The 14617-nt window shown below is 63.3% G+C and overlaps 1 protein-coding gene across 1 annotated transcript; it reads left to right on the top strand.

The window, feature by feature from the left end:
• The first annotated feature begins 2282 nt into the window (after nt 1-2282).
• GPR20 (G protein-coupled receptor 20) lies at nt 2283-14261 on the top strand. The gene is made up of 2 exons (XM_025870541.2): nt 2283-2373; nt 13097-14261. Exon 2 carries the CDS (start codon nt 13125-13127, stop codon nt 14196-14198), a length of 1074 nt encoding a protein of 357 aa, XP_025726326.2. The 5' UTR covers nt 2283-2373; nt 13097-13124; the 3' UTR covers nt 14199-14261.
• Nucleotides 14262-14617: the final 356 nt, after the last annotated feature.

Genomic DNA, 14617 nt, shown 5'->3' with positions numbered 1-14617 from the left:
GACCTGCGTCCCCAACCCTGACAGGCTGCAGGCCACGTGGCCAGGGCCCCAGCACGGTTTACCTCGTCGAGCGGCACCAAGACAAGGACCACTCGGGAGGATGAATGAGGTGGGGAGTTGCAGGCACCAGGACAGTGACAGGACCTGCCCAGCCGTCACCAAGTGTCCCCTGCCCCCCCTTCAGCCCCCGCTCAGCTGCTCGGTTGCTATTTGTGGCTGAATCCCTCAGAAGGGCAGACTCCAACAGTGACAGGGCGAACTGTGCATAGCAAGGGTCACCGTGAGTCCTGGGGACGGCGCGCCAGAGCTCCACGGCTCCCGCGGAGAGTGAGGGGCTTCTGCGGGCTCGCAGAGGGCTCTCCACCTGGCCGGGCGCCAGCCACGGACAGCCTGGCCCGACCCAGCCTGTGGAGGTGACAGGGTGACATTGTGTCTGCCGCAGGCTAGGGGAGGGCCACCCCGAGCCTCGTGGGCTCCAGCACCTTCCCCCACCACCCCCAGGACCCCTGGGTCCCACAGAGAGGAGCCTCCCTCGGGGGAGGGGTTCTGGAAGCCGCCCCAGGCTGTCACCCTGCTCCCCAGGCAGTCCACCAGGATTCATTTTGTCCTCGAACATCTCCCCAGGATTTCTCTGGGAACCAGCCTGTGTGTGCCTGGCTGGCCCTGCCCGTGACTCAGCGGCAGTCTCCAGCTCATAAAATTTGAGCCTCCACTGGCTCAGCCCTCCGGCCCCCGCCCACATCCTGGCCGCCTCCAGGCTGCCCTGTACAGAAACAACACTGAGTCGACACTCCCTCAGCAAGATCTCGGTTTCCCCTTCTGAGACAGACAGCACAGTATTCGAAGGAGACAGTCGATGGGAGCCTACGGGTTCGGCCCTGTATTAGCCAGAAAGCTGCTCCAGGGACCACTCTCCCCCAGAATCTTCAGTGGCTCCCCACTGCCCTCAGGGTCAGGTCTACCACTCTGGTTCCCACGGGGCAGCTAAGACCCAGTGTGGAAGGGCTCTGATCACTCCAACTTCACCGCTTATTCCTGCCCCCCACTCTTGGGGACCCGACATGCCATTCCCACAGACCAGATGGCCTCCCATCCCTCTGGCCTCCCTCCGCCCGGCCGGGCTGCCTATGCCCACCTCCTGTGCCGCCCCTCCCCAGCCGGCTGCTGGTTGCAACGGTGTCCCTCGCCAGACTGAGATCTCGGGGGCCAGCGGCCTTGTCTCGGGCAGCATCCCTGTTCCCAGTGCCCAGCGTGGGCTGGCTCAGTAGTGCTGGGTGGAAGGTGCTGGGTGATTCCATTGCAGGAATGAGGAGCAGCTCAGGGACAGGAGACCAGAGAGGGCATTCTGGCAGAGGAGACAGCAAAGACCTGACCCTGAGCCCTCCCTGCTCCCCACCTCGGCCACCCTCAGACGCTGAAACCAGACTGGCCCAGGCTGCCTACAAGCCACTACGCTGGGCAGGCTGTCTGTCTGGGGAGGGATGTCCCTCCCAGCCACCACTCCCAGATCAGGCCCCACTACCGAGATTTAAGACCCGCAGCCCCCTCCCCACCAGCCCTGGTCACATCCAGGTCTCTCCCACACACCCAACCCCACGTGACCCCACGGAGTCGCTAGCACTCACAGGGGTCACACCAGGGCCCGGATGGGCCCCGGGCTGGTGCTGACCCCACAGACACACTCAGGCGTGCGTGTGCCCCAGGGACACTCATGAGGGGGCACAAACAGAGGCCCAGATACCGAGAATGCAGCTCTAGGTCACGGGCACACACACAGACACACCCAGGCTCAGAACATGCAAAACACAGAAAACCCAGACAGCACTTGGGGACCGAGGGGGCCACCGTGGGCAGACATAGCCAGCCTGCATTTGTCCCTCCCGACAGAAGACTGGGTCCCTGTGCGCTGCTTCCCCCTCCCACAGCACGCGTGAGCGCCAACCGCTCTCAGGGGCCCTGCAGCCTCCCGCAGACAAGACAAGACGCTAGGGGGACAGCGAGCCAGAGCCCTCCCTCTCCACTCTTCACCCCCCCCCACCTGGGCAGTGCCACTGGCTCCGCCCCCTGTGCCTCAGTTTCCTCCTCTGTCTGGCCCGGCCTGAGCCGCAAACTCTGCTGCCCCTAGGCTCCCTCCCCCAGGGCCCCGGAATCAGGCTCCTCCAGGGGGCCGGCCAGCCAGGGAAGGAGCCCGCCCCCACCCCGCCCCCACCCCTCCGCCTTTGCCCAAAAGGAGCCCCAGAGCAGGCCTGACGTCAGGCCCCAGGAAGGCGGGTCGGGCTGCCGGATGAGTGGCCCACAGAGCTGCCCCGGGAGGTCGTCCAGGCTTAGGCTGTGCCGGCTCTGCCTCAAGCCGCCGGAGTAGGCGAAGGTGCGGTGAGTCCCCCAAGAGCTTTCCCCGGCCTTCCGGAGCTGGACAGTGCCGGAGTGTCCTCACTCCCCAGCCAGGCAGGCAGCGCAGGGGCTGAGGGACGGAGAAACTACCCCCTGACCCGGGGAGGGGAGAGTTCAGAGCCTGGATGGGCTTTGAAGTCCCACCCTGCAGGGAGCCATTGTACAGATGGGAAAACTGAGACCCTGAGGGCAAGGGGGGTGGGTGGTCACAGCTGGCCAGGCTGAGCAAAGAAACGGGAAGGGAGGGCTCCCAGGGGCTTGTGGGAGCATCCCTCCTGACCCCAGAGCCCCACCTGTGCTGCCCCCACCCCCGCTTCCCTGGATTTCATTCATTCTTTCATTCATTCATTCAGCACTCTCACTAATCATCTGCAGGGTGCCCAAAGCTGTGCCTCGATTCTCCCACCTGTCAGGGCACTAGGGTGGCCCCAGAGGCCAGGGTAAGGAAGGGATTGGGTGCTTGACCACCACTGGGACCTTGTCCATCACTGTCCCCCAGGCTGGGGCAGGGCCAGGGGTTGAGGGATTCCTGTGGATAGGCTCCTACCCATGCCACCCCACAGCTCAGGCTCTATGCTCCAGCTCTGGCCCTTTGCCCACTCTTTCAGCAGCGGGGAAACTGAGGCCCAGGGCAGCTGGTCCACCCAGCCCCCAGCATGAACCTTGGAGCTGGCACTGCCCCCGCCTGGCTCTGCCTGGCGGTGAGCGCCCTGGGAGAAGGGCAGCGGGAACAGGGTCCCGAGGGGGGCGGGCGGGTTGGGAACTGGCCGGTGGCCAGGGTGCCGGGCGGGACAGACAAGGAGCAGCTGTGCAACCTCGGGCAAGACTGGGGATGGAGGGACGGCGGGATGGTGGTGGCAGCTCACAGCCCTCTGGCGGCGGCTGGACCTGCCCGCGGGCCCCCACGGTCCCCTGCCACGTTTGGTCACTCCCAGCCAGAGGGCCGCCCAGGGAGCCGCCTCCTCCCCTCCGGCGGCTTCCCCGCGGTGTGCTCATGGGCAAGTCACTGCCCCTCTCTGAGCCTTGGCAAAAGCAGGGGTGGGGGGCTGCTGCTTCTAGAGCCTGGCCTGTGTGGGAAGGGGGGCTGGAGTTCTCCGAGCACCTGCACGCTGGTCTCATTTCGTCCCGGGGACCTGATGTGCAGGCCGTGGGTCTCAACGCGCCCACTTCACAGCTGAGGAAACTAAGGCTCAGAGGGGGCAGAGTGGTCCCTTTAAAAATCATTCATCTGGTCACTCAGCTGCAGCGCTGCAGGGCCACTGCCTTCGTGGGACTGCCAGGCCTGTAGGGAGAGCAAATAACCACCAAGCTGCCGGGGGTGGGCCGTGGCAGCAAAACACAAAAAGGAAGGTAGGGGAGGGAAGGGCCGTCTGGGGGGGCCTCCCTGAGGAGGTGCACTGGGGTCTGAAGAACTCCCTCAGCAGCCAGACCTGCCTGAGAGCCTCGGCGCCCTCTGCGCCTGCGCCACTGGGGGCTCAAGGTCAGGTCTGATGCCTCCGACACACGGGGTCCTAAGCACTCCTCCGACCCTGACGCCAGGCTGGGCGGCCCGGGCCACGCTGCTGGTCCTGACCAGGGCCTCCAGTGCGTGGTCTGCACCGTGCGCGGCAGTCAGCTTTCAGGGGCATGGGGCCGGCAGGGGGCTCCACGGGGCGGAGTTCGAGTCACAGCTCCTCCACCCCCAGCTGAATGACCCAGACAGACCACTCAAGCGTCCTGTACCTCAGTGTCCTCACAGGCAAAATCGGGACAGCCACACAGAGCAGGGGCATCTTGGGAGGAGTCAGCAGGAACCAGGGAGGGGTCATCTCGAAGACCACCCATGAATTGTGGGATCACAGCTTTCCCTCGGTGGAGGGGTGTCCAGGGGCTGAGGGAGGACCGTGTGAGCTGGGGACGAGGGTGCAAGGGGCCTTCAGCTGGTGATATGGGCAGAGATGTGTGTCAGACAGGCTGAGGATCTGCAGGCAGCCCCGTCCTGGCTTGCCCCGAGAGCAGCTGGGGCGTGAGGGTCAGCTGTGTGAGCCCCTGCACACCCTCACCGTGCAGCCATGTCTGGAGCTGCCCCTCCCGGGGAGGGCTGCGCTTCCTCCGGAGCCGAGGGCGCAGAGGGGGTGGACTGTGGGCGGGGTCCCGCCTGATGGAGCCCAGGTGCCCTTCTCCACCACGCTCAACGCACACCCTCCAGCGACCCCTGTCCCTGAGCTGCGCGGAGGGAGCCAGGCCAGGAAGGGAACCCAGATTCTGGCTGGCACCCCCTAGGACCTGCTAGGGGACCCAGGGCCAGTCTGGCCCCTCTTGGGGACCTCAGTAGGAACCCAGCAGTCCCTGGATGGAATGAGCAGAGAGGCTCAGACCAGCCAAAAACAGCAGGCGATGTTCTAAAGCAGATGCCATGAAACCAAGAATAATCGTAAAAATAAACAGGCAGATGGTTCCCCCAATAATGGCTATTTTGGCCTTGGAAGGCTATGAGGGTCACCCACCAGCAGCATGGGCATGCACAGGTACTCTCCACCCTGACAATGCCCTTGTGCACAAACCCCAGGTCCAGAGATACCAGCCCCCCACCCTGGTCCTACCCCTGCCAGGGCCAGATGCACTGGACCTGGGTTTGATTCCCAGCTCGTTTGATGCTGTGTGACTCAGGGCATGTGGCTCACCTGTCTGGGCTTCTGCTTCCTCATCTGTAAACTGTCTGTAAACTCATCTGTAAACTGTCATGGGGATTTCAAGGGTCCTGCAGGTGCCTGGCCCACAGCAGATGCTCCTAGCACCTCGGTCAGGGACAGACTGGGCCCGTCCTGCATGCCTGCCCCTCTTGGCCCCTGGCACAGACCAAACTCCAGGCTGCCACCTGTTTGCCCAGGGCTGAGGCTGGGCTCCCCACCTGCCCTGATGCCCCACGTAGCAGGGGCAAAGCAGCCAGGCCGCAGGACTCGCCTCAGGACAGCTGCAAGAGAACACACGGGGATGGGGGACAGTTTTGAGAGGAGCCAAGATGTTAGGACACACACCCCCCTGCCAAGGAGGGGACCCCCCTCGGCATCCGTGGACAGGTACCAGCTCCTGAGCCTGACGTTGTTGGACACACAGCAGGGACCCGGCGAGCTGTGAGCGGCAGCCTCCCATCACTTGTTGGAGATGACAGAGTCAAATGACCTGGGGAGAGTTGCTCATTCCCTGCTCTGGAAAGATGCCCGGAGTCTGAGAGCTTCTCTAAGGCTCTGAGAAGCCCTGATCTGAGCACCCTGGATGACCATTCACTCAGGTGGGGAAACCAGGAGCCTCAGCACCAAACTAATATGATACCCAGCATCACACGTGACGGAACTAAGCTCCAAAACTCCAGCTAAGCCCTGTTGACAAGCACCAGGGGCAGGGTGAGGATGACGGGGACAAGCTGGACCCCACAGGGTAACTGGGTGGGCTTCCTAGAGGAGGTGTCAACCCTTCCTGTGCTGGGTTATCCCGGTGCTGGAGGAACAGACTGGAGCACTGCCCCAACCCCTCCCCCACCAGCCCCACCCTCTGAGGCTCCTGCTGGGCGGGTTTCCTGTGCAGGGGAGGCCAGGAAGTCCTAAAGATGGGTGGGCAAAACGTTGAGTAGGGAGGGAGCAAGGAAGAGTCCGGGGTGGAGGAACAGCTTGGGCAAAAGAGGTCGGAGGGTGCTGGAGTGTCGTCAGAAAGTCGGGGTGCTGCGAGACTGGAGAGGGGGGCCCCCCCGGCCTATCTGGGGCCTCAGGTCCCTCCCAGGGAGGGCCCCTACCAAAAGCATCGCCCTTTACCCACAGGTCTCCCTGGAGGGTCTCAGCAAAGCTCTGGAAGGCCTGTGATGTGCAGGGCTCTGGGTCTCCCCATCTGGAGGGGTCACCTCCCTCACCTTGCACCCCCACCTTTCCCCCACCCCTCCACCTCTGGCCACATCAGCACCAGGTGCTCTGAGTCAGAGCCCTCCTCCAAGGCTGGCTGGGGCAGTAACCGTTGCAGGAGCCTGGGAGGGAGGCTTGGGAGGGAGGCCTGCGAGGTCACCTCTGGCCAGAAGCCTGCCTCCCAGGGAGCTGGATCTGGGGCCCAGCACCTTGCTCCGTGTTCAAGGCCCTGTGAGGGCGGCTCCTGGCCTCAGCCTCCGAGGCTGCTCGACCAGGTTTCCACACCTGCAGAGTCCACTGCCTCCTCCAGGAAGCCTTCCCTAATTTCACTTTCCTGTGTCTCCCAGTCACCCTGCCGGCATTCAGCTGGGGGTCTATCTTCTCCACCCAAGACACCCAGCAGGTCTCAGATCCATAGGGGAACCATGGGTGAATGGGGGATGGTGGGTGGGGGAGTCAGGCCTGGGCCTAAATTGAACCCTGTCCCTGCCCAGCATGGGGCTCGCCCCCTCTCCGCCCCCCAGTCCTCGGGTTCTCACTTGGAAAGTGGGAGGCCTGGCTTCCCGGGCTGCTGGGTGGAGGAGAGCGAATCCCAAGCGTCCGGAAACACCCGGCGAGTGCTCTCTGCTTGTGAGAGAATGCAGTTCATGGGCAGCCCCGCCAGGGACAAGCCCCAAGGCCCAGCTGGGTGACCCCAGTGTAGTTGCTGAAGCTCCCTGTCTCTGTGTCCTGTGTCCTCACTTTAAAATATGGGTCAGCCCCCCTCCCGATAACGGGCGGAATCCAGATGTCCCTTTCCACCTGCTCCTCACCACAGGGCCCCCAGGGGCAGGGGGCAAGAGAGAGCAGGCCATGCCAAAGACATGCCAAACGGAGGGGCCAGGGGCCATGGGCTGGGCTCAGAAGGAGCCAATTTGGGCTGCACTATAGAAAGACTTTCTTTGTCTTCAGAGCAGCTTTACAATGCAGCAGGGTGACCTGGGGCAAGGTCCCCATTCTCAGAGGAGTGCAAGCTAAACTCTCATGAATTCACTCACTCAACCACTCGACCTGTACGGAGTATGATTCTACAATCCTCTCCTCCGCAGAAATTCACGGGCTAATGGGGACACCAGACAAGTTGCCAGGCAATGACAGAACCACGGTGCTATGAGAGCCCAAAAGAGGCCACAAATCTACTTGAGGCAACCAGGAAGGGCTCTCTGAAGGAGGAGGCATACGAACTGAAGAGAGCCGGCATGTGAATAAGAGTGCATAGGTAGGATTATTTTAGTCACAAGTGATGGAAACTCAGCTCAAAGTAATGTAAGCCAAAGAGGGAGGTAATAGCTTCATTTAACCGACATGTCCCACGATACTAGCTTCAGGCAGGGCTGGATCCAGGCACTTGAGCCACCTCCTCAGGACTTGGTCTCTGCACTTGGTCCTGCTTGCCCCAGCAGCCAGCAGCAGCTTGATCTCACAACCCCAGAGGGGAGAGAGCTGTCGTTGAAAGTCCCCGGGGCCGTGGATGACCAATCACTATAGCCCAGGGCAGCTAGCTAGCTCATCCCTGGGGGTAGTCTGGGGCTTGGTGCTGCAGGAGCCCAAGAACAAGGTTAGGGAATGGAGCAGGACCAAGGTACTGAAGGACTTTATCCCGCAAATGCAAGGTTTCCAAGCTGGAGGTGCCCACTGTATAGATGGCAAGACTGAGTCGTGCGAGTGGCCTGGGAGGGCCCGGGCAGGATGGAGGGACTCCTGGCCCCTCCTTCTGAGACCCCTCACTTTCTCTGAGACAGGCAGGAGCAGAAAGAGGGAAGGAAGTAAAGAGGCAGGCAGAGAGAGGCCCTACAGGGCTGGGAACCGGTGCGGGAGAGAAACGCCCCCGCTCTCCTGCTCCCCCCTCCCAGGCTGCCGCACACCAGCCGTTCACTCCCGCCCAGGACCCGGACTCACTCCTGGGGGCTGGGGGTTGTGCAGAGAGCCCCTGCCGCCTCCTCCAAAGGGGCCCCCTTTTCCTAACCCTCACCTGTGGGCGCACTTGGCCCCGTCTCCCCTCCCCCACCCAGCCACCAAACCCCCTCAGGGCCCGTCCTGTACCACCTCCGGGCACAGCTCGGGGCAGCCTGAGGTGGGTCCTAACTCTGCCCGCCTTGCAGGGGATGACACTGCGCTCTGTTCTAAGATGTTTTGGGTGGTTTGGGATGGGCCATGCTCCAGCCCTGCCACCTGCTGTGCATCTTCCCTGCTGACCCTGAGCCCCTGGAGAGCAGCCCCCGTCTCTTCTCTCTGTTCTGCCGGGAGAAGTACCTGAAGGTGGGCGGGCGGGGCGGGCTGGGGCAGCAGGCAGTGGCCAGGCTCCAAGCCCAGGACGGTCGCCCTCCACCAGTCTCTAGGCCCCGGGCCCGGCCCCGCGCCAGGCTCTACAACGACATGGCCTCTGCCCACTGGGCTCCGGCCGGCTGGCCCGGGCTAGAAGGTCTGCTCCACCTCGGCCAGGCCCAGTACACCTGCCGGGAAGGGGGAGGGGACAGGGCTGTGCCACCCCCCTCAGACTGGCTCCCAGACGGAGCCACGCCTCCCCCCTCGGGCTGTGGAAAGCACTAGTGACCCCATGGAGCAGATGAAGAGAGCAAGGCTCGCTGACAGGGCCGAGGTCCCCGGGCTTGGCAGTGGCAGGGCCGGACTGGAACCCAGGTCTCCGGGATTCCTCTGCTCACTCACCGCGCGGGGCCGGTCTGAGGGCCAGGTCTGTGCCTCCCTGCTCAGCCTGGGTGGGCGGGCCTGGGGCCAGGCCGTCCCCACAGAGGAGCAGAACCTTCTCTCCTTTCCCCTCATTCCAGGCTATATTTAGGGGCCAAGCCGAGCACGAGGCACACGGAGAGTGGGTGCCGTGCGCCTGCCGGCGGAGGGGGCCGCTTGCCTGGGGGCCCCTGTCCCCCCTCGGGACCAAGGGTCTGGCTGTGGGCTCGCCTGAGGCAGGGCCCAGGTTCGAGTCCTGGCCTGTCCCTCCCAGAGCTTCGGTTTCTCCAAGTGTGAGTGCAGGAGGCCCAGAGGCCAAGACAGGGACCCTGCCCCAGCTCCTCGCGGCAACCACACCACAAATCCGCTAGAAACAGCGGGAGGGAGGCTCTGCCGCTCCATGGCTGTGCAGGTGGGGAGACCGAAGCTCAGAGAGCGACGGGTGGTGCGTGGGGACCAACCTCTGTTGGCCCCTGTCACCGTGCAAACGCTCCCGTGGTACCTGCACTCCGGCCGTCGCCCGCCGGCTCTGCCGCCCCGCCCCCCCCCCGCCCTGAGTCCCATCCTCCCACGGAAGCGTCGTGCACAGGCCCAGCCGTGGCCGGCTGGCAGTGTGGGGGCCCTGCGTGTGCACAGTGGGAGAGCCGGCAGGAGGGGGCTTAGGGGAGGCCAGAGGAGCCGCGTGACTAGGTGATGGGAGCACGCGGGAGCTGGGAGTGTGTCAGGTGGGCAGAGCACCCTGCTGAGGGTCACGTCCTTGACCAGAGCAGATTCAGGGGTTGGCAGGGGAAGCCATCCCAGTGGACTGTCAAGGAGCAGCGGGAGCTGAGGCAGTGAAGACCAATGGGGAAACTGAGGCCGGAGAACAAAAGTCCTTCCTGAGGCCATGGGGAAGAAGGAGGGGAGTGGGGGCCACTCAGCCCAGAAGCTCCCGGCCCAGGTCCTCCCCTGCCCCAGAGAGGGGTGGGCAGGTAATGTGTGCACAGATTCAGGAGGCCATCAGCAGGCCACCGCCCAGAAGGCCTGCCTCCACAGGCCAAGCCACTGGGTCTGGAGGCCCACCATTGCCTTCCTCATTGTTCAAAGCAAAATGAACAGATGCCCTAGAGAGGTCATTAAATAAGAATGACAGTACATAAGCCACAGTGAGAAGCGAGGCAGAGGAGTGGGTGCGGGGTGAGCTGTCTTATAGACAGTAGACTCACAGAGAGGCCGGGGGAAGAGATGATACACGCAGAAAGTCAGGGGTGAGGGCCCAGGCTGTGACTGGGATCAGGGCTCAGTATGTGACCAGGGTCAGGGCTCAGAGTGTGACCAGGGTCAGGATTCAGTGTGTGACCAGGATCAGGGCTCAGAGTGTGATGAGGGTCAGGGCTCAGAGCGTGACAGGGTCAGGGCTCAGAGTGTGACCGGGGTCAGGGCTCAGAGTGTGACGAGGGTCAGGGCTCAGAGTATGACCAGGGTCAGGATTCAGTGTGTGATCAGGATCAGGGCTCAGAGTGTGACGAGGGTCAGGGCTCAGAGTGTGACGAGGGTCAGGGCTCAGAGTGTGACCAGGGTCAGGATTCAGTGTGTGACCAGGATCAGGGCTGAGAGTGTGATGAGGGTCAGGGCTCAGAGCGTGACAGGGTCAGGGCTCAGAGTGTGACGAGGGTCAGGGCTCAGAGTGTGACCAGGATCAGGGCTCAGAGTTTAATAAGGACTGAAGTTCATTGTGTTATTGGAATCAGGACTTGGTGTGTGACCAGGAACAGAGCTCAGAGTATGATCTGGGCCAGGACTCAGTGTATGGCAGGATCAAGGTTCCTGGGATCCTGTGTGGCTGACATCAGGGCTCAGCTTTGTTTGAGATCAGGGTTCAGACCCTTGTCGCTGGGAATCATGGTGTGCTTTGCAGACATCTCCATCTCTCCTCCCCTGTCAGGCCTCTGGGGCATCCTGAGCATCCTGCCATGCCCCTGCTGCAGAGGCCCCAGGCCCCCCAGCCCTGGCCTGGACCCCCCAGCACCTTGAGCCAGCAGCTGGCCAGCACGTGAGCCTGGCCCTGGGGAGTTTCCTGGAAGGGCAGGATCCCCGGAACCGGCGTCATCCTGGGACTATCTCCCAGAGGAAACGTTCTGTAATGTTTATTATTTGTCTCTCCCTGTGACACGGACTCGAACCTAGTGCAGACACACTGGAAAACCAAAAAGCATGTGGAAGGGAATCCAAAACAGCTGTTTGCCATGTCCCTGGAGCCGGATCTCGGCACTCCCCCATGCTTTGCCAAGGCTCATTTGTTTCCACGGTAGGCAGGCTGGGAGGCATCCCTCTCCTTCTTGGGGGCATTCTGGGGTCCCCCACTGCCTGCGGCTTGAGGTTCCCAGCCTCGCGGCCTCTGCTCACTCCTATTCATGCCCCCAGAACGTCTCTCCCTGCCTTAGATGTCCCGTGTGCTCCCCATCTGCCTGAGTTATCATTCACCAAACGCATCCATCAACCCTGCGTGTTAGGGGCTGGGGGTACCAAACAGAGGGCAGCCCAGCCCAAAAGGACTGGTGAGCTGAGACCTAGGCCCGCATGTGGTGGGTGCGGCCACGGGCCTGGGCAGCAGCTGACTCCTCCCAGCAGCCGTGGGGGCCGGCAGATGCCCAGGGCTGCGGTCCCAGAGGCAGAGGCAAAGCTGGGTGACCTCGGGCACGTGCTGACCTCTCTGAGCCCAAGGAGAGAGGCAGCCTACTGTCCTGCCTGGGCCTCCCTCCATGCCAAACTGGACCTTGAGCCTTAGCCAGCAAGGACTCCTCTGCTGTGCCTCCCCCCACCCACCACCAGGCTGGGAATTTGGTGCCCAGCCCCCAGCAGGCAGAACTCAGTACCCCCTGTCCACAGGGTGGAAGCTGCCAGAGTGAGCCTGTTGCCCAAGGCCAGGCAGACAGCCACGGGGAGTGGGCGGTGTCCGGTCTGCATGCAGCAGACACCCCACGTCCATGGGCCATGGGGGGGTTGCAGGGGGGGCAAGGTCTTCCTTTCCCCTTGCAGGTGGGGGAGGGCACATTGCACGGCCGGATGTCCCACATACCCACCCTTCCTCCCTGCTTCTCCCCAAAGTCCTCTCCTTTCTCCAGGAAAAGCCAGAAATGTCCTTATTTGGAGCATCAGCCCGCCCGGCATGGGGGTGGGGGGCCTGTTAACCCTTCGTGTATAAATAGAGATAAATCTCAGCAAGTTAAACACAGCGGTGCAGGAACATAAACAGAATGGGCGGGCCCCTTACACTGCGGGGAGCACAGAGTTTATTTAACTCACACCCGCCTCACTGCTGTGGGGACCCGGCCCCAGGCTCAGGCCCCAGCGAGCACCCTGCGTGAGCCTCGAGCCTCCCAGACAACAAGGGTGCGCACCTCTCAGGGCCGGGGGGCCCGGGAGTGAGGGGGGAGGGGGCAGGCGCTTGGGTGAGGTTCCTTATGAGGACCCTAGCTCCAGGCATTGACCCGCCACCAGCCTTAGAAGAGGCAAGAACAGATGGGTGGGCTGGAGGACAGGGTCTGACGCGCCGGTGTGGGGGCAGCCAGGCGGGGCCGTCATGGGCCGGGCTCCTCTGAGCAGAACCGTGATTTATCTGGCAGCAACTAACACTGTGGTTTATCTGGCACAAGCTATGCGCTGGGCCATGCTGTGCTTAGTTCATCCTAGCAGCTCCACAACCCCAGCCATACAGGTTGGGACGTGAAGCACAGAGAGGTTAAGCGACTTGACTGAGGCTGCACAGCGAGTAAGGGAGGAACCAGGATTGGAGCCTGCGTTCAAACACCAAACACTTGGCTCCGCCGCTTACCTGTGCCACTGCCTTGTCTTCCTGGTTAGTCAAGGGACAGTCCTGCACAGCAAGGGTTTTTTTTTTACCTCCTGCTATATCAAGTCGTGGCTCAGACCATTAACACTCCACCAGAGCTCCACCCCGGCAAGGGCGAGGCCACATGGAATGGAGAGGGCAGGCATTTCGGGGCCGGGCCCGGTAAAGGCGCAAAGACAGGAATGCTGGGGACCTCGGTGAGCAGGCAAAGCCCAGCAGCACCAGCCTCCAGGCACGGCCCCGGGCACCCAAAGGTAACCCGTCTCCTTCCTTCCAGGCCCCTGGCGTGTGTGCTGGCCGCCGTCATGCCCTCTGTGTCTCCCGTGGGCTCCTGGGCCCCGGCGGCCCCCAATGCCACGGTGGCGGAGGCCAACGTCAGCATGCCAGAGAAGCCCCTGTTCCACGTGTTTGCCCGGCTGGACGAGGAGCTGCACGCCGCCTTCCCGGGCCTGTGGCTGGCACTGATGGCGGTGCACGGCATCATCTTCCTGGCGGGGCTGGTGCTCAACGGGCTGGCGCTCTACGTCTTCTGCTGCCGTACCCAGGCCAAGACGCCCTCGGTCATCTACACCATCAACCTGGTGGTGACCGACCTGCTGGTGGGCCTGTCCCTGCCCACGCGCTTTGCGGTCTTCTACGGCACGCGCGGCTGCTTGCGATGCGCCTTCCCGCACGTCTTCGGCTACTTCCTCAACATGCACTGCTCCATCCTGTTCCTCACCTGCATCTGCGTGGACCGCTACCTGGCCATCGTGCAGCCCGACGGTTCCCGCCGCTGGCGCCAGCCCGCCTGCGCCAGGGCCGCGTGCGCCTTCGTGTGGCTGGCCGCCGGCACCGTGACCCTGTCTGTGCTGGGCATGACAGCCGGCGGCCGGCCTTGCTGCCGCGTCTTCGCGCTGACCGTGCTGGAGTTCCTGCTGCCGCTGCTGGTCATCAGCGTGTTCACGGGCCGCATCCTGTGTGCGCTGTCCCGGCCGGGCCTCCTGCGCCAGGGTCGCCAGCGCCGCGTGCGGGCCATGCAGCTGCTGCTCACTGTGCTCATCATCTTCCTCGTCTGCTTCACGCCCTTCCACGCCCGCCAGGTGGCCGTGGCGCTGTGGCCCGATGTGCCGCGCCACGCCAGCCTCGTGGCCTACCACGTGGCCGTGACCCTCAGCAGCCTCAACAGCTGCATGGACCCCATCGTCTACTGCTTTGTCACCAGCGGCTTCCAGACCACCGTCCGAGGCCTCTTGCGCCGCCGCGGAGCCAGGTACGAGCCCGACAGCAGCAACATGGTCAGCATGCACAAGAGCTCCAGAGGCTCGGGCCACAATCCCATCCTCGGCGCCAGCCCTAGCGCCTTCACCCGGGACCTGGCCAACGGGCCTGACGCCTAGCCGGTGGGACTCTGCGAGAGGACCCGAGGTCAGGACTGGGCGCCGCAGGCCAGGTCCAGGACAGCAGGGACCTCTGCTCCGCTGGCGGGGGTGGGGGGTGGGGAGGGGGCAGCAATCAGGTTCCCCCGGATTAACTGGGGGTGGCTGCCCAGCGCACTGCGTGGAGAAAGAGTCTGAGACCACACAGTGCTGTGGTTCACTGGCAATGTCTGCCACAGGCTCTGCAGGGGACGTGGCAGTCTGGAGGCTGATTGCTCGCCATGCCGGGGGCACAGACTGTGTCCAGTGAAGACTCAGAGGGGTAGCCAGGAGCTGCTTCTCTCCTGGTCCATCCTCACCCTGCAAGGACTCCTCAGAAACAGGGACTAGGAATCCTAAAAAGGTTCCCACCCCTCTTCCCCTCCCCTCCCGTGCCTGTC

This window comes from Callorhinus ursinus, unplaced genomic scaffold (assembly GCF_003265705.2).
Source record: "Callorhinus ursinus isolate GAN/ISIS: 27379988/994484 unplaced genomic scaffold, GSC_fseal_2.0 scaffold5, whole genome shotgun sequence".
In the NCBI taxonomy this organism is placed as follows: domain Eukaryota; kingdom Metazoa; phylum Chordata; class Mammalia; order Carnivora; family Otariidae; genus Callorhinus; species Callorhinus ursinus.
This window is presented reverse-complemented; position numbering and strand designations above follow the sequence as displayed.

Bases quoted from the DNA above. Each gene is read 5' to 3' on its own strand.
- GPR20 (XM_025870541.2), top strand. From the start codon at position 13,125: ATGCCCTCTGTGTCTCCCGTGGGCTCCTGGGCCCCGGCGGCCCCCAAT.